This window comes from Oncorhynchus keta, chromosome 35, assembly GCF_023373465.1.
Source record: "Oncorhynchus keta strain PuntledgeMale-10-30-2019 chromosome 35, Oket_V2, whole genome shotgun sequence".
Classification (NCBI taxonomy): Eukaryota; Metazoa; Chordata; class Actinopteri; order Salmoniformes; family Salmonidae; genus Oncorhynchus; species Oncorhynchus keta.
In genome coordinates this window covers 12624008-12643854 of record NC_068455.1, presented here as the reverse complement: position 1 = coordinate 12643854, position 19847 = coordinate 12624008, and the positions used below count along the sequence as shown (strand labels likewise).

General features: G+C 43.0%; 1 protein-coding gene across 5 annotated transcripts; it reads right to left on the bottom strand.

Annotated features, from left to right (window-relative positions):
• Positions 1-766: 766 nt before the first annotated feature.
• LOC118368063 (forkhead box protein O3) lies at positions 767-19049 on the bottom strand. 5 transcript variants are annotated; one of them, XM_035751793.2, is made up of 4 exons: positions 18487-19049; positions 18299-18356; positions 17602-18182; positions 767-3608 (listed from the first exon to the last, which is right to left on the bottom strand). In XM_035751793.2, the coding sequence occupies exons 3-4, from the start codon at positions 18142-18144 to the stop codon at positions 2175-2177; spliced, it is 1977 nt and encodes a 658-aa protein (XP_035607686.1). In that variant the 5' UTR covers positions 18145-18182; positions 18299-18356; positions 18487-19049; the 3' UTR covers positions 767-2174. The 5 variants fall into 5 exon arrangements, with proteins under 5 accessions (XP_035607686.1, XP_035607687.1, XP_035607682.1 ...); XM_035751794.2 differs by having other exon boundaries at positions 18299-18353; XM_035751789.2 differs by having other exon boundaries at positions 18299-19049.
• Between the last annotated feature and the right edge of the window lie 798 nt (positions 19050-19847).

Here is a 19847-nt window from a genome sequence, read left to right as displayed (position 1 = left end):
CCCAACAAAACAGAACTATAGAAATGCACTGTTAACAGAATCTGGATGCAAACCCCCCCACCCCCATTTTATAGCAGCATGTCTCCCGAGCAACCATTTCCTATAGCAGGATGTCTGAGGACAAATGACATATAGGAAATCTAATAACGATCTAGTGAAAGACTTCCCTTTGTCTCAGAACAGAGCCCTTCAGAGTAAACATTTTTAAATACACATTGAGATTGATATAAATATTCAATACAATAGAAGAATAACATCCATTTAAGACTATTATAGTGCTTCAAAGCTTTTATTGACATGCACCCTTTCTCAGACAGACATAACAACGCAAAGTGGAAAAACACATGAGGAAAAGCCAATCCGAAATCAAATATGGTTGTGGTCAATCAATCAATTGTATTTATAAAGCTCATTTTACATCAGCCGATGTCACAACTCAAACAGCAAGCAATGTAGATGTAGAAGCACTTGGAGGACCAGTGAGGTACATAATAACAGGTAGGCAGTGGGTGTTGATCGACAGTACGTGAAGTAGTGTTAATGACTTTAAAGAGACAATCTGCAGTTTGAACAATAACAAAGCAGACCCTCCCGCCACTGATTTGGTAAACTAGATATAGTTTCAACCATGTTGAGGCTATATGTTTGTTTACATGTTGGGTTTAATGGGTTACGACAGTTGAGGTATAAGCATCTCTTGTTACGTTCAAGAATCAAGGGGTATGCATCATTAATTTTTTTTTAAAGTCTATAAAACAGACATAGCAACTGCAGATTGCCCCTTTAATGATACAAACAACTTGTTTCAGCATAAAAACAGCCTGTCAAATGGTTAACCATCCCGAAACCAATCACTGTGTTCTAAAGATGTATTAGGAGTTTAAATCCATCACAATTAATTACCAAGACCTCCTTCGGTGTTGCTATGAAGTTAGTTAACGTCACTTCACGTAATCCTACTCCATGTGAGAAATGTACTCAAAATATTGACTTCATATTTTTTGGGCAATAATTCAGGACATTGAGAGTTTATTGCTTCTGATTCTACATGGACAGTTATAAAAATGTCAGATTTGGAGTGCTGATCTAGGATCAGGTCCCCCCCCCCTTTACAAGCAGAAACTTGTCATCCTTGAGGGTTTATCACAGGAGTATTGAATACTAAAATCACTGAAGAAAATTAAAACACAAGTTACATACAGTACAATTAACACAATGTGGATTACCTTGGACTTGATATTACTCATTATTATATAGGTGTATGGAATTGTGCACTGATGCAAGGCTTTTCAAAAACAATTGTTTAGTTTGTCCTCTTTTCTGCTGAGAACACAGCAGTAAAAGCACAAAAAGCTGAATGGAGTATCTACAAGGTCACATTCGCTGGAGCTTGTTAGATGTAAACAGGCAGTCAACCACTGGACTGACAAATGGTTTGGTCAAAATATTGTGTTGGTTCATGTATGGTTAAGAAATATGACATGGGAAAGCAGGGTAAAAAAGTGTTTACAATCCACCACATAAGGACAAATCCCTGAGACTTAAAAGCAGTGTCTTTCACATTTACATATCTAAAATCCCACTGATAACACTGGTGTTAAAAATGTTTGTTTTATTTTATTTAAAAAAAAGAAAAACTAATTGTCACTGTCCCAACTTCCAACAGACTAGACACAGCTCTACAGTCCAGGGCCTGTATTCACAAAGCACGAGTGCTAATCTAAGATCAGTTTTTGCCTTTCAGATCACTATGAATAAGAGTGAGGACCTGGTCCTAGATCATCCCTTCTACTGGCAGACGGTTTGTGAATACATGCCCTGAAAGCAGACTCAAGCCTCCTTGTTTTTGGAACATGGTTAAGGATAAAAAGAAGCTCATCACCATCTTGTCTTCCAGACACTTGCAGTTCTAGATATGTAATGCCTGATAATAAAAACAAGAAAATCATTGAATACTTGACACTTAGCCCTGCTATACAATCAAGTTGCACAATATGCATGAGTTATGAAAGCTCACCTGCAATGATCACTCTCTATACTGATCAGGGTTGGGTTCAATTCCATGTCAATTCAGCAAGTACACAAATTCCATTGAATTACCTTGACTGAAATTCAAACTGTCCCCAACCCTGACACTGTTCTGAAACCGGGCACTGGGTAGGACAGTACCTCCGCTAACTTGGAACCCAGCTTGGGGAAGAAGAGGTTTGTTTGGAGCTGGAGAATCCCCCTGCTGTACTTAAGTTATTAGTGGTCGGAGTACCAGAGCGCAGGGGAGAGCGGTCAAAACATAAGCCAAGGCAGTCAGCGTCCATCAGCTCATTACGTATGTCACAGTCCAGCCTGCCGTTGAACACCTCCAGATCAGGGTCTGATGGGAAGTGGTCCTGAGCATTCAACTGCAAAAGGCTTCCAGATCTGCCGTTGGTACCAGAGCCACCAAGCTGCATACAATAATTTCTACTGGGAGATGGGAGGTGCTGGAGAATCTGGTTGGCCTGCTGGGCCAATTCATTGCTTGAGCACAAGACTTCATTGTCAAGTGTTGACAAGCCAGCCTGAGCCCACCAACCGGGCACTGGGAGAGTCTGTGAATTTGGACCTGCAGCACAGTCCCGGATTGATGATGACATAGGGTCCTTGCGGAGAAGCATAGCATTCCGCTGGGAATTCTGGGACAAAGTGACAGAGGCGCTGGCTTGTGACATCATCGGGTCAGAGTGTGTGAGCATGACGTCGCTGACATGGCTGCCATGGGTCTCCAGGTTCATTTGGTCTTGCAGAGTGTGGTGGTTGTTGAAACGAGAGGACAGGCAGGAGAAGGAAGCTTGGTGGTTCTCCTGGATGGTCTGCATGGGGGACTGACGTAGGGAGGCCACTGAGGAGGGTGTGGAGCTGAGCAGGAAGATGGTGCCGGGAGGGCCGAAGCTGCCGGAGGACGGGATGACCAGACTACTGCGGCTTCCTGGACATGTGTAGGTAAACACTGAGCTCCCCGTCTGATTGGTTCTGCTCTCCACTTCCTGCCCCTGGGGCTGCTGGGACGCCGTAAGGCTGATGTTGTCAAGAAAGTCACCCATCAGGTGGTCAGGGAGCCCGTCGTTGAGGTTCATAGTAAGGGCCATGTCGCCCAGACCGAGGGTGGCGGTGGAGGGGGACAATCTTCTGGGACTGGAGTGGAGGGGCGCGATCGAGTCGTCATCCAGAGCCTCGTCCAGTTCCGGGTTGGCCAGGATAGGGGAGAGGCGGCCACTGACCGTGCTGGCGTTGGAGTTGGTACGTGACCTGAAGTCTGTCCAGGTGTCCAGTTCGTCGCTGCTGCGAGACGTGGGACTTCCTGTCCACTTGGACAGGCTAGAGGACAGAGATAAACTCTCGGAGCTGCCATCTTGGAAGGTCTGTAGGCCTAGAGATGCCTTCTTCGCGGCTCGGCCTCGAGCACCTTTGATCAGCTTGTTGCCGTTGTCCATGGATACGGCCCGTCGTCGTGGAGCTTTGCCACCTTGCCCAACCTCTGGGTTGACCATCCACCAGGAACTCTTCCCTGTTCCTTCATTATGCACCCGCATGAAACGACTGTGGAGAGAGAGGTTGTGTCGGATGGAGTTCTGGAGACAGAGGAAAGGGTTGGTTATAATTAGGTCACTTCAGTTGTGTAATTAGTGTTACTACACAGGTTTAAGAGCAACACTATAACGTGATCATTTTTTTAATGGAGTGAGCCCAATACACGTGGATTTAGCAGTATCGATTTAATTGCTGATGCAAATTTGTGAATTATCTTTGATGTTAAAGATTCTTGGCGGTAAGTGTTAACTTTGCTCCAAAAAGTTGTTATTCCTATGGAGACTTATGATATTTTCCACAACCTCTGTACTCAAACTAACTGGGCACGGAGCAGAAAAGCTAAATAAAAGGAGGAAACACTAATATACACTGGTTATTACACGGTAGTTAGTTACACAATGCGTTTGTCTTCTGGGAGATACAGTATTCTACTGCAGTTACACAATGCGTTTGTCTTCTGGGAGATACAGTATTCTACTGCAGTTACACAATGCGTTTGTCTTCTGGGAGATACAGTATTCTACTGCAGTTACACAATGCGTTTGTCTTCTGGGAGATACAGTAATGTCTTCTGGGAGATACAGTATTCTACTGCAGTTACACAATGCGTTTGTCTTCTGGGAGATACAGTATTCTACTGCAGTTACACAATGCGTTTGTCTTCTGGGAGATACAGTATTCTACTGCTGTTTGTCTTCTGGGAGATACAGTTACACAATGCGTTTGTCTTCTGGGAGATACAGTATTCTACTGCAGTTACACAATGCGTTTGTCTTCTGGGAGATACAGTATTCTACTGCAGTTACACAATGCGTTTGTCTTCTGGGAGATACAGTTACACAATGCGTTTGTCTTCTGGGAGATACAGTATTCTACTGCAGTTACACAATGCGTTTGTCTTCTGGGAGATACAGTATTCTACTGCAGTTACTGGGAGATACATTCTACTGTTACACAATGCTTTGTCTTCTGGGAGATACAGTATTCTACTGCAGTTACACAATGCGTTTGTCTTCTGGGAGATACAGTATTCTACTGCAGTTACACAATGCGTTTGTCTTCTGGGAGATACAGTATTCTACTGCAGTTACACAATGCGTTTGTCTTCTGGGAGATACAGTATTCTACTGCAGTTACACAATGCGTTTGTCTTCTGGGAGATACAGTATTCTACTGCAGTTACACAATGCGTTTGTCTTCTGGGAGATACAGTATTCTACTGCAGTTACACAATGCGTTTGTCTTCTGGGAGATACAGTATTCTACTGCAGTTAGTTACACAATGCGTTTGTCTTCTGGGAGATACAGTATTCTACTGCAGTTAGTTACACAATGCGTTTGTCTTCTGGGAGATACAGTATTCTACTGCAGTTAGTTACAGTATTCTACTGCAGTTAGTTACACAATGAGTTTGTCTTCTGGGAGATACAGTATTCTACTGCAGCTGTGACCTATTTTCTGTCTTCTGGAAAAGGTCTAATGGAGTTCCCTGGAGATATTCTCAACCATGTATTGTTTAAATGAAAGTCTGTATTCAGGCTACACTAAGAGTGCTGCCGTAGAGCAGAGGAACCAGCGCAGTAAGTCATCTCTGACACTGCCGCACCAGGGCTCAGAGGGCTGGGCTAATGAGATGTATGGATGGGAGTGGTTCTTGTCTCCCATTTAGGCTAGCGTTAGCTGACAGCTTGATTGGTGGTATACAAATTAGATATGTCCCATATGGTTTTAGGTTTAATTTTTGTTGTTGCATAATAGCCTACGTAAGCATTCCGCTAGAATCACACAATAGTCTACAAAGCTGGGAAGTTCTGTGATGTGAGAGATATGACTGACCAAGTCTGTTCACGATGTACTGTGTCATTGGGCCTGACCAAGCCGGTCTAGATTTTACTTTGGGTCAATGGGTTGGTCTTGTGAAATCAAACTTTTAGCAAAGCCCTCGCTTACTCCAAGCCAATTAATTACAGGGTTACACCAACCCGTGAGCCTTTTCATCACCCAGTCAGGAAGGAGTTAAACATGCTTCTCTTCTCCTTAACTCAGCCTGTCTTTCTTTTATGGACTAGCCTGGCAAGGTGGTCATGACTAAGGTTAGCGGATCAGGGTAACACAAACCTACCTCATTAAGATCCAAATTGTATTCGTTACATCATTTAGATTATACATTAAGGAAAATACAATCCAATTCTTGAGGACCCATGTAGCCCAATCCAGAACTTTTCCGTGTATGCCAAGTCATTTGATTGTTGTGATGCCTTTAAAAATAAATTATACAAACGCCTCTAGGTGTGTTTTGTTGTTTTAGCTCAGCTGGGACTGACGTCAAAAGAAAGGTCATTATTTGTGGCCGACAGTCAAAAGCCTAAGCCCCTTTCCACTCACACATTCTAGGCTTTTCCAAGATCTTGGAACTTCACGTTGACTATTCAGTTAAATGAATGGCTTTGTTGCCAAGCTATGTAGTTGGAACTCAAGCCCGCTATGGGAGAGTAGGAATAATGTTTCCCACAAGTCCCAGCCCATTTATATGAAAACCTCCTCAAAAAGTATTGTGCAGCATGCAGACTTCGCATTTCTCTCCCAAGTGCTCCTCCGTGTGAAGAAAGAAACAGGGGTATGCATGTTGGCTTTCTCCTCAAACCTGTCACACCAGTAGGCTAGCTGGCTGGCCAGTGTGGCCACATCCATCCCCATGTCAGTCGACGTGTGCAACACTACCACCGAGGCCTGTGAACTGAATACCTTGTAATTCATTCGGTTTTCGTCACTGATGTGATATTAAAACAAACACATGGTAAACAACCCTCTTCCAAATCTATCAAAATCAAATCAAGCAAGATCCTATGGATCCTCTGATGGAATTGCAGAGTGAAAAGATATGACATCTAAAATGTGATCTCTATACTGTACGTGCTTCCTGTAGAAAGACTGTGCCAAAAGCACCCAGTGTAGTTAGTGCTCCCTTCCCCCACCCTGTCAGCGCACAGCAGCAGCCGGGTAGCAGCCTTTAAGCAAAGCCTTGTGAACAGACAGAGCCTCTCCCTCACACACAAACCCTCCATTTCTCACTCTTCCTCCATCCCACATATCTGTCACCCTCTACTACCCCCCCCACACACTTCTCTCAGGCTCTCCTGCTATCTCTCACTGCTGACCAACAGTTTCCAGTCAGCTGATTGTGCTCAGGCCACCAGCCAATGAAAAAAAGGAGGTATGGAGCACAACTGCCAATGGCAAGCCTTCCATTGATTTAAAGCTAATCGTAGTAGGTAGGCCCATAACACTGCATCAGAGCATTAGCTAGGGCAGGCACAATTAGCTAGGGCAGGCACAATTAGCTAGGGCAGGCACAATTAGCTAGGGCAGGCACAATTATTGTATTATCGTTTAAGTTGTTTTTATTTCTTTATTTCACCTTTATTTAACCTGGTAGGCTAGTTGAGAACACCTTTATTTAACCAGGTAGGCTAGTTGAGAACAAGTTCTCATTTGCAACTGCGACCTGGCCACGATAAAGCATAGCAGTGTGAACAGACAACAGAGTTACACATGGAGTAAACAATTAACAAGTCAATAACACAGTAGGAAAAAAGGGGAGTCTATATACAATGTGTGCAAAAGGCATGAGGAGGTAGGCGAATAATAAAAAGTTTGCAGATTAACACTGGAGTGATAAATGATCAGACGGTCATGTACAGGTAGAGATATTGGTGTGCAAAAGAGCAGAAAAGTAAATAAATAAAAACAGTATGGGGATGAGGTAGGTGAAAATGGGTGGGCTATTTACCAATAGACTATGTACAGCTGCAGCAATACGTTAGCTGCTCAGATTGCTGATGTTTGAAGTTGGTGAGGGAGATAAGTCGCCAACTTCAGCGATTTTTGCAATTCGTTCCAGTCACAGGCAGCAGAGAACTGGAACGAAAGGCGGCCAAATGAGGTGTTGGCTTTAGTGATGATCAGTGAGATACACCTGCTGGAGCGCGTGCTACGGATGGGTGTTGCCATCATGACCAGTGAACTGAGATAAGGCGGAGCTTTACCTAGCATGAACTTGTAGATGACCTGGAGCCAGTGGGTCTGGCGACGAATATGTAGCGAGGGCCAGCCGACTAGAGCATACAAGTCGCAGTGGTGGGTGGTATAAGGTGCTTTAGTGACAAAACGGATGGCACTGTGATAAACTGGATGCAGTTTGCTGAGTAGAGTGTTGGAAGCCATTTTGTAGATGACGTCGCCGAAGTCGAGGATCGGTAGGATAGTCAGTTTTACTAGGGTAAGCTTGGCGGCGTGAGTGAAGGAGGCTTTGTTGCGGAATAGAAAACTAACAATTACAGACAATAAGGTGAACAAAAACAAAAATGCGTAACTGTCTTAAGTAGACAGTTACCCTCCATGTAGAAAGTATAAACTGCTATTAGGGTAAAGGTGTTCATTTTTGGACGAGCGCAGTACAATGGTACAGATACCTACAATAGCTACAGCAAAGGGGTTGGTGATCCATCTAGCAAGCCTCACAATGCATAGAATCAATACTCCAAAAATAAGGTTAGTTACATGTTGAACGAGTTGTGTTGGCTGCAAGGTTAAATAAAAACTACATTCAAGGTTGAATACAAGAACTGGTGTATGACAAAACAGCGTTATCACAGTGTGAGCTGGATTAACTTCTGTACATCAGAGATAACATGTACATGTATTTTACCCCTTATTTGTTACTCCATATACAGCATCCGGAAAATATTAATCTCCCTTCACTTTCTCAACATTGTTATGTTACAGCCTTTATCTAAAATTGATTTACAATTTTTTTTCTCATAATAACAAAGTGAATAGGTTAACATTTTTTGCAAATGTATTCAAAGATAAAAACAGAAATACCTTATTTACATAAGTATTCAGACCCTTTGCTATGAATTTTGAAATATAGCTCAGATGCTTCCTGTTTCCATTTATCATCCTTGATATGTTCCTACAACGTGATTAGAGTCCACCTGTGTTAAATTCAATTGATTGGACATGGTTTGGAAAGGCACACACACCTGTCTATAAAGGATGATAAAGGTCCCACAGTTGAGTCTTAAATGAAGAAGTTTGTAACCACCAAGACTCTTCCTAGAGCAGGCCGCCCATCCAAACTGAGCAACTGGGAAGGGCCTTGGTCAGGGAGGTGCCCAAGAACGTGATGGTCACTGACAGCGCTCCAGAGTTCCTTTGTGGAGATGGTTGTCCTTCTGAAAGGTTCTCCCATCTCTGCAGCACTCCACTAATCAGGCCTTTACAGTAGTGGCCAGGCTCCACCTGACAGCCTCCTTGGAGTTTGCCAAAAGGCACCTAAAGACTCTCAGACCATGAGAAACAAGAGTCTCTGGTCTGGTGAAACTAAGATTGAACACTTTGGCCTGAATGCCATGTGTCACATCTGGAGGAAACCAGGCAGCACTTAGCCAATACCATCCCTATGGTGAAGCATGGTGGCAGCATCGTGCTGTGGGGAAGTTTTTCAGCGGCAGGGAGACCAGCCAGGATCGAGGGAAAAACAAACGGAGTAAAGTAGAGAGATCCTTGATGAAAACCTGCTCCAGGGCACTCGGGACATCAGATTGGGGTGAAGATTCACCTTCCAACAGGACTACGACCCTAAGCACACAGCCAAGACAATACAGGAGTGGCTAAATGTCCTTGAGTGGTCCAGCCAGAGCCCGGACTTGAACCCGGTCGAACATCTCTGGAGAGACCTGAAAATAGCTGTGCAGTGATGCTCCCCATCCAACCTGACAGAAGGAGGGGAACTACAGAAGAATGGGAGAAATTTCCCAGATGCCATGATTCTGAAACAGGTCTTTGAAAACCTCTTTAGGAATGGGTTTTTATTGAGGGAAGGGTCTGAATACTTGTGTAAATGTGATATTTTTGCAAATGTATATAAAAACAAATACATTTGTCATTATGGGGTGTGTAGATTGATGAGGAAAAAACAAAACAATTTAATACATATTTGAAAAAGTCTGTAATGTGACAAAATGTGGAAAAAGTGAAGGGGTCTAAATACCATCATTAACCAAGCGGTACCGGGGGACCTTAAGACAGATGTTGTGAAGCCTGTGTATAACCATCATGTATGTGTTGGTGAGAGTCTCACCTTTACACAGAGGGGTTATATTATCAAACTGTTCAGACGATCGTGAGAAGACCCGTTTTCGGGACGTCTCATGGTCTGACAAACACCGCTCTAGCTCGGTCACATTTCAACGCAGATGCGGAAGTGTTATAGAGGCAGATGTGGTGGATTGGGACAACCAATAAAAATAAAAACATCTCTAGCTTAAAGTGATGGGTTTTTAACGGTGATTTTTGTATTATGCTAATTAGATTTTCACAATGTGGTGCAGACATGGACCTTGTTAAAATGTTCCCCAAATAAGCTTTGTTGTACAATTAAAAAAAAGTTAAAGGTCAAATACACTGTTTCACAGTCAGCAATAAACTAATTCAGGGCTTATACCTGGGCTAAAAATAAACCTTCCACAATAATAATTTCATCCAAACAGTTTAACCTTTTTTTGCAATAATTACAGATGTGGCTTTGAAGTCTTAAGAAAATGCCCTTTCATTCCTCTTGTAAGATTGTTTTATTTTAAACTGCATCGTTGGGAATGGCTCGTAAGCATGCATTTCACAGTAAAGGCTACATCAATTGTATTCGGCGCCATGTGACAAATACAATTTGATTGTAAATTTGATTTTACTAACATGTAGCAGGGCATTACAGAAAATGAACAAAGGTCTCGTAAATCACTCAAGCACACATGCTAGTGAGGAGCCAGCTAATCTTCATATTTAAAGTTTAGCCATATTGGATCCATTTGCTATCTAACAGGGTTACGAACACACTGTTCTGTCCATCTCAACTTATTGAACAGCATGCTAACCTGTCCACCTTGTTCAGATGTTGAAATCAATTGGCCTACCTTATTTCTCAGATTGAGAACGAGTTGCCAATTCCTTATATAAATTGTGTTTATGCTTATTGCACAGACTAGACTGCTAGTATAACAGTCTTCGGCTAAAATACTGTTAGTGGTGTGTGGTACCGCAACAAACACGACACACTGAGCAAACGTTTTCTAGAATGAATAAAGGTTCATAGATACTCCTATTTGAGTAGTGTCTGCTCCGCATGTAATTTGAGACGTATGGGTGTCATTAAAAAGTAATCTTTTCTATTACAGTCAAATCATGTCTTCGTGTGGTTAAGCCCAAATGACCGATCTGGTCAGACCAAATCTCAAATGGCGAGTTCAAACCGCTCGTCAAAGAGGAAGAAGTGATCTCTCATCTTTGTTGTAGTGTGTGGCAGGGGGAGAGGATTGGTGTGTGTAAACAGGAAGAGGTGAAGCGAGAAGTTTCACTCTCACCAAAATAAGCCCAATGTGTTTCTATGGGCTTATTTTGGACCTAAATTGTCACCTGCCTTCAGCACAACTCCTATTGTTAGGACAGAGACATGAGCATCTCCTCATTATATCCAGATCTCTGGTGTAAATGGGAAGGTGAACACAGCACAGGAATTAAATAGATGAGACCAAAAAGACAACATGAACGAACCAGCAGACAAATGCTCATTAAAAAAAATACAAATAATAAAAAAAAACACGCATTAGGAATATCGTGCAAAACAAACACAAATTAATTTAATGAGTTTGATATATGACCCAGCCCTATGTTATTACTATGATCATTATTCCTTTCCATGGTCTTCTGGAAAACAAGCGTTTCACTACACCCGCAATAACATCTGCTAAATATGTGTATGCAACCAATAAAATGTGATTTAAATGGAGACCAACCTCTATTCCACATCCAACAGTTGTAACGGATTACAAACCTAGGTTATTTCTATTTCCAGACCCCCATTTCAATCCAGCAAAGCTGAAGCTTTCATTAGACTTGATTCCATGACGGATGGATTGGTTTTCCAGGCCAAACTAATCCCTGGAATGAAACCGAGGCAGGAGACGAGAGAGAGCAGAGAGCCTTGCAGACCAACATAGACTAGACTGCGTTTAACCACATAAGGGCAATCTGAGAGGCCTGGGGTGTACTCACTTTGAACCAAGTGGAAGCAAAGGGGCCAAAACAGAGACCTACTACCTGACCTGGGAAAAAAAAAAAAACATTTATTGGAAGGGAGTCCCACTAGTCCTCAGCAACCTCATCATACCTGGGAAGGGAGTCCCACTAGTCCTCAGCAGCCTAATCATACCTGGGAAGGAAGGGAGTCCCACTAGTCCTCAGCAACCTCATCATACCTGAGAAGGAAGGGAGTCCCACTAGTCCTCAGCAGCCTAATCATACCTGGGAAGGGAGTCCCACTAGTCCTCAGCAGCCTCATCATACCTGGGAAGGGAGTCCCACTAGTCCTCAGCAGCCTCATCATACCTGGGAAGGGAGTCCCACTAGTCCTCAGCAGCCTCATCATACCTGGGAAGGGAGTCCCACTAGTCCTCAGTAGCCTAATCATACCTGGGAAGGAAGGGAGTCCCACTAGTCCTCAGCAACCTAATCATACCTGGGAAGGAAGGGAGTCCCACTAGTCCTCAGCAGCCTCATCATACCTGGGAAGGGAGTCCCACTAGTCCTCAGCAGCCTCATCATACCTGGGAAGGGAGTCCCACTAGTCCTCAGTAGCCTCATCATACCTGGGAAGGGAGTCCCACTAGTCCTCAGCAGCCTAATCATACCTGGGAAGGGAGTCCCACTAGTCCTCAGCAGCCTAATCATACCTGGGAAGGGAGTCCCACTAGTCCTCAGCAGCCTAATCATACCTGGGAAGGGAGTCCCACTAGTCCTCAGCCTCATCATACGTAGATCACTATAAAAGGGACTCATTTGGAACACACTTGTGTTTAACTGCCCCTTGGATATGATCTTGTAACTGTCAGCTGTTCTAATAAATCCACTTAAAATCACTAGCAGTTTTGTATTTATTTAAAAAATATAATAAAAAAAAGGCAAGTCAGTTAAGGACAAATTCTTATTTACAATGACGTTCCACCCCGACCAAACCCTAACCTGGACAACGCTGGGCCAATTGTACTCCGCCCTATGGGACTACCAAATATGGCCGGTTGTGATACAGCCTGAAATTGAACCAGGGTCTGTAATGACACCTCTAGCGCTGTAATGCAGTGCCTTAGACCGCTTCTCTTCTTGGGAGCCCAAAACAATTGGTTAGCCTAAAGTGTTTTAAAAGTTGCAACTAATGACAAAGATTCCATTACAAGAAGAGTTTGTTGTGATTAGAGATTTGCATGGAGGCCTGCAGGCCAGAAGTCCTTTAGTACATGGTCTCCCCAAACTCAGTCCTCGGCACCCCAAAGGGGAGCAATTTTGGGTTTTTGCCCTAGCACTACACAGTGGATTCAAAATAATCAACAAGCTTTGGTAATTTGAACCAGCCGTGTAGTACTACGGCCAAAAACGTGTACCCCTTGGGGTCCTGAGGACAGAGTTGTTTTTTTCCCCCGCTCTCAACACTGCTCTACTGCATGTAAATACCCTTAGTCTCAGGTTTCCACTAGTTACCACAGCCACAACGGCTAGATTGTTTTCAGTTCATTTTTACAATGTTATGAATTTAAGGTTAGGCTACCCTATTCATAGACGCAAACTGATTTAGTGCCTATTGACAATAGTATCTTCTGACTGGGAGAGTTTTGTTAAGCACCCCGATGCTTGATGTAAACATTAACACACGTCACTTGCGGTACTGTTTTGGAAATAAAGAACATATTTGGGATATCAGCAGGAAATCAGTTTAAAAACAAAGAGGTTCAATTAGTACACAACCCTTTATAGGGTTAGCGTTCCCACACGGCCAAATCTCCATGTTACAGACCTTATATACAGATTATCAATGTTTCTAAACAGTCAACACACAGCGTTGGGATTGTAGTTCACAAGCCAGTCGTGGGCGAAGCTAATGGCTGAAAACTGTTAGAAGGCAGAATGCCACCTAGAGTTTAAGAGCTAGGGTTAGACATAAGGTTAGCAGTGTGGTTAGGGTGAAGGTTAAAAATCTAATTAAAAGATTGCCACGGTTTATTAAGTTTTGGTTGAGGTAACGACTCCTGATAGGACTGTCAGAGGAACTCTAGAATCCTAGTAGCCTAGCCTGGATCTAAAATTAAGTAAAACTGAACAATTAACCTATAGCCCAACTCAACCAAACCAGAGAAATAATTTTTATTACAGCCTTAATCTAAAACTGATTTAAAAAAATGTTTTCCTCAATCTACACACAATACCTCATAATGAAAACGCAAAAACAGGTTTAAACATTTCTACAAATGTATTAAGAAAAAATAATTACCTTACTTACATTAGAATTCAGACCCTTTAATATGAGACTATAAATTGAGTTCAGGTGCATTCTGTTCCCATTGATCATCCTTGAGATGTTTCTACAACTTGATTGGAGTCCGCCTGTGGTAAATTCAATTGATTGGACATGATTTGGAGAGGCACACACCTGTCTATATAAGGTCCCACAGTTGACAGTGCATGTCAGAGCAAAAACCAAGCCAAGGAAAAGGAATTGTCCATAGAGCTCCGAGACAGGATTGTGTCGAGGCAAAGATCTGGGGATGGGTAGCAAAACAATTCAGCAGCATTGAAGTTTCCCCCAAGCACACAGTGGCCTGAATCATTTTTAAATGGCAGTTTGGAACCATCAAGACTGTTCCTAGAGCTGGCTGCCCGGCCAATCGGGGGAGAAGGGCCTTGGTCAGGGATCAAGAACCCGATGGTCACTCTGACAGAGCTCCAGAGGTCCTCTGTGGAGATGGGAGAACCTTCCAGAAGGACAACCATCTCCGCAGCACTTGCAGCCCATTTGGCGTTTGTCAAAAGGCACCTAAAGACTCTCAGACCATGAGAAACTATTTTCTCTGGTCTGATGAAACCAAGATACACAGTTGAAGTCAGAAGAATAAACTAGTATTAATGACTCCAACCTAATTGTTTCAACCTTCAACCCTCCACAAATGTCTTGTTAACAAACTATGGTTTTGGCAAGTCGGTTCAGACATCTACTTTGTGCAAGACAAGTATTTTTTCCAACAATTGTTTACAGACGGATGATTTCGCTTGTAATTCACTGTACCACAATTCCAGTGGGTCAGAAGTTTACATACGCTAAGGTGACTGTGCCTTTAAACAGCTTGGAAAATTCCAGAAAATTCCATGGCTATAGAAACTTCTGATACATTATGTCAATTAGCCTGAGTCAATTGGAGGTGTACCTGTGGATATATTTCAAGGTCTACTTTCAAACTCAGTGCCTCTTTGCTTGACATCAAGGGAAAATCAAAAGAAAATCAGCCAAGACCTCAGAAAAAAAATTGTAGACCTCCAGAAGTCTGGTTCATCCTTGGGAGCAATTTCCAAATGCCTGAAGGTACCACGTTCATCTGTACGAACAATAGTAAGCAAGTATAAACAATATGGGACCATGTAGCTGTCATACCGCTCAGGAAGGAGACGCGTTCTGTCTTCTAGAGATGAACGTACTTTGGTGCGAAAAGTGCAAATCAATCCCAGAACAGCAAAGGACCTTGTGAAGATGCTGGACAAAACAGATACAAAAGTATAAATATGCACAGTAAAACGAATCCTATATTGACAGCCTGAAAGACCGATCAGCAAGGAAGAAGCCACTGCTCCAAAACCGCCATAAAAAAGCCAGACTACGGTTCACAACTGCACATGGAGACAACGATCACACTTCTTAGATAAATGGTCTGGTCTGATGAAACAAAAACAGAACTGTTTGGCCATAATGACCATCGTTATGTTTGGAGGAAAAAGGGGAAGGCTTGCAAGCCGAAGAACACCATCCCAACCATGAAGCACAGGGGTGGCAGCATCATGTTGTGGGGTTGTTGTGTGGATATATTGAAGCAACATCAAGGCATCAGTCAGGAAGTTAAAGCTTGGTCACAAATGGGTCTTCCAAATGGACAATGACCCCAACCATACTTCCAAAGTTGTGGCAAAATGGCTTAAGGACAACAAAGTCAAGGTATTGGAGTGGCCATCACAAAGCCCTGACCTCAAGTCTATAGAAAGCTTGTAGGCAGAAATGAAAAGGCGTGTGCGAGCAAGGAGGCCTAACTAGGCCTAAAACCTGACTCAGTTACTTCAGCTCTGTCAGGAGGAATGGGCCAAAATTCACCCAACTTACTATGGGAAGCATGTGGAAGGCTACCTGAAATGTTTGACCCAAGTTAAACAATTTAAAGGCAATGCTACCAAATATTAATTGAGTGCATGTAAACTTCTGACCCACTGGGAATGTGATGAAAGAAATAAAAGCTGGGGGGAGGCAGAAGAGGCTTCTGGTGCAAGTCTTGATGTCCTTGAGTGGCACAGCCAGAGCCCGGACTTGAACCCGGTCAAACATCTCTGGAGAGACCTGAAAATAGCTCCCCATCAAACCAGACAGAGCGTAAAAGCCCCATATACTACTGCGACCTGTATGCTCTCGTTGGCAACGAATATGTAGTGAGGGCCAGCCAAACCCACTGGCAAAGGTAAAGCCCCACCTTGTCTCAGCTCACCGGTCACCATAGCAGCACCCATCCGTAGCACGCGCTCCAGCAGGTATATTTCACTGGTCATCTCCAAAGCCAACACCTCCTTTGGCCAGCTTTCCTTCCAGTTCTCTGGTGCCAATGACTAGAATGAATTGCAAAAATCACTGAAGTTGGAGACATATCTCCCTCACTAACTTTAAGCATTAGCTGTCAGAGCAGCTTACCGTTCATTACACCTGTACACAGCCCATCTGTAAATAAAACACTCAACTACCTGGTCCCCATATTTATTCATTTGCTCCTTTGCACCCCAGTATCTCTACATCTATCACTCCAGTGTTGCTAATTGCTAAATTGTAAATATTTTGCCACTATGGCCTATTTATTGCCTTCCCTCCCTAAACGTACTTAATTTTCACACACTGTATATAAATGTTTCTCACACTGTATATAGATTTTTATATTGTGTTATTGACTGTACATTTGTTTATCCCATGTGTAACTCTGTCACACTACTTTTCTTTATCTTGTCCAGGTCGCAGTTGTAAATGAGAACTTGTTCTCAACTGGCCTACCTGGTTAAATAGAAGGTGAAATAAAATAAAAATTAAAAATATTATATTTTCTACTTAATAAATTAAAACTGTTTTTGCTTTGTTATTATGGGGTATTGTGCAGATTGATGAGGAATTTGTTTTTAAATACATTTTAGAATAAGGCTGTAACGTCACAAAACATGGACAAAGTCAAGGGGTCTGAATACTTTCCCAATGCACTGTATATGTCTCTGTCCTGAACGCGAGACAACACCTGATTGTCCTCAATTTCTCCAAATGGGCTTCATCAAGAGGGCTGAATGACAATTGGTGCATCTTTTTGCGGGGGGACCAGGCAGTCCCTGGGCAGTGCTTCATCATTGGGTACATTCTGGGATCACCCCGTTCTTAATCAGGCAGCCATACACTGTTCAATCTTAGTTGGTTATCATTAAAAGAACAGCATCACCTCATGCCATTTAGGGCCTAACCATCTCATCTAATACACGCTGAGAGACATGGTCTAACATACCATACTGTGGTCCGCATGTGATTGAATGCGTCCGAGTGTCTGTTCGAATGCACCTTTAAAATGGTGGAATACTTCTTGATGTAATATGATTCAAATAAAGTATTTAACGTGGTTGTGTGTGTGTGTGTGTGTGTGTGTGTGTGTGTGTGTGTGTGTGTACCTGTCCACTACAATATGTACATTATGTACTGAAAAGGTGGATTTACTCCAAGTGAAAGCAATGTATTTCTTTATCAATTCAGACGCCACCTTCAGATGACAGTGTACCTTAAAAACACATGGGCTCAGTCACAGCGCTCTGTTAGTGTTCTGACTGAACGCATAATTCCCATATCAGTGATGTCACCCCACTACCACTGCTTACCTTCCAGCCTGCAGAGCTGTTGCTGTCCCCTTTGTCCTTGAAGTAAGTGACAGATCTCACCATCCAATCATAGATCTGGGCTAACGTCAGCCTCTGGTCCGGGGAGCTCTCTATGGCCTGGGTGATGAGGTCCGCATAGGAGTAGTTCCCCCAGGCATTCCTCCGAGTTGAGGACTTCCTAGGTTGGGAGGCCAGGCCATTGAGAGCTGTGATAGCATGCGTCTGTGAAGACCCGGCCTCCTCTTTTGAAGTTGGGGTTAGTACTTCTTTCTTAGTGGTGATGGGGAGGGTTTGGTGTTCAGATAAGTTATTTGTGTTCTGAGGTATAGTTATGCCACCATTCAAATTGTTGACAGGAGTGGAGCTAGAGATGCTGGGCGCTGTGACATAATCCTCCTCGTCCTCCGGGATGATGTCATCGTTCGATTCGGGCTTCCCTGTGTTGGACTCCGGTCGAGGCAGAGGCCAGGTACAAGACCTCGGTCGTTTCTGGGGCTCGAAGTCCGGATCGATGTCAATATCATTGTGCGGTACTTCAGCCATATTCCTCTCCTTGGTTTGTCGCTTGTATTCGGTATACACTGATTAACAAAATTGCATTCCATTAATAAAATAGTATTTGTTTGGTTATCATGCATAATATCAGCATGGCACTACCAGACTCATTAAAACAATGAGTACAATAACTAGTACCCACATTCCACACCTCCAGCTGATAGAACCCCACGTGCGTCCAGTCGACTGTCTTCTCTCTGCTGATCGCAGCAAAATTGATGGCGCGACTTAAAAGCCTTTTTTCATTAATGTGCATTGAGCTAGTACTGCAGCGTCTGTTTGTACTTTGTAAAAATAAAAATAAAATATATAAAATGTGTTAATACATACGTTAGGTGGTGGAATTATATTGAATCCCTTATCTTGGGAATGGCGTGTAGAGCGTCCTCAATGAATAGATAACGTTAGCTACTCAATCAATAGCGTTCCGTTTGCCCGTGTTTCTTTACCATTTCCAAAATGCGGGTGACATCAAAATGTAATACTAGCACCTTCACATTCCGAATGCAGCTGCCATCTTGACCATTTCCTTTCGAAGTCCTTTATTATTCGTTTAGCTAGGAGCAGAGCACCACCGGGAGCTTTCTTTCCCTGCCTCAAGCGAGCTAGCTACTGGTTACCATCGAGACATTTTCAGCATTTGCACCGAGTCCAATTGTAGAGTTAAACTACTTACAAAATGTTGCATGTCGAAATTCGAATAAATAAAACATTCGCTCCGTCTGTGACTCTGTGCTTCCTCTACTCATCTCGAGTAGTCGTGCACACCACACACTCAACCTCCAAGGCCATCCCTATAACTGGCTACTAGCACTGTAGTACAATACAATTAGCCTAGCAACTAGTAGTCCCAGAGGACAGAACAGACCTGCGCTAAAGGAATCGGCTTTTAAAGAGACACGCTCACATCACATTGACAGGTTGGAACATTTCAAGTGACGTTAAGTGAACGCAACATACTAATGCCGCGTTCATGTGCTAGTCGGAACTCGACAATTTCCGACTTGGTAATGGTTGGAGTTAATCAAGTACTGCGTTCAATGAATTAGCTAATTTGAAATTTACGACTTTCCTAGCTCAGACTTGCACATGAATGCAGCACAATAATATAATTTAAAGGCGCAATATGCAGGACTCTAATTTCCGTTTATGTGACAAAACAAGCACTCAGAATGTAGAGAATCATTGTACCATCTAAACCGCTGTGAAATATATTTTTAATAACCAAAAATGTTGTATTTTCAGCAGGTGGAAGCTAGTGTACAAAACTTTAAGTACAAAAAAACAAAACTAAATGTAAGAACTGAAAGCTTAGAAATAGCACACATAGAACATATCTACCGCTTCGTAGACTTGCTTTCAATGGGAATTACAGATCTATAACTCAATTTCTATGCGAATTGGGTCAGGACACCCCAAAAAAGTTATTGCAGCTTTAATACAGTGACGTGTCATCATAATTCTACAGAATTACAGAGGTATTTACTTGGATGTGATCATGAAATTGCTTCGGAGGGCAAAATTACACAAGGTCAAGATATGTCATCTTGTCTAAAATTACAAGGTTATGCCCAGTAATCTATGTTTCCTAGCCTGCTCCCAGATCTGTTGTCTCCTTCTATAGCCTGGTCCCAGATCTGTTGTCTCCTATAGCCTGGTGCCAGATCTGTTGTCTCCTTCTATAGCCTGGT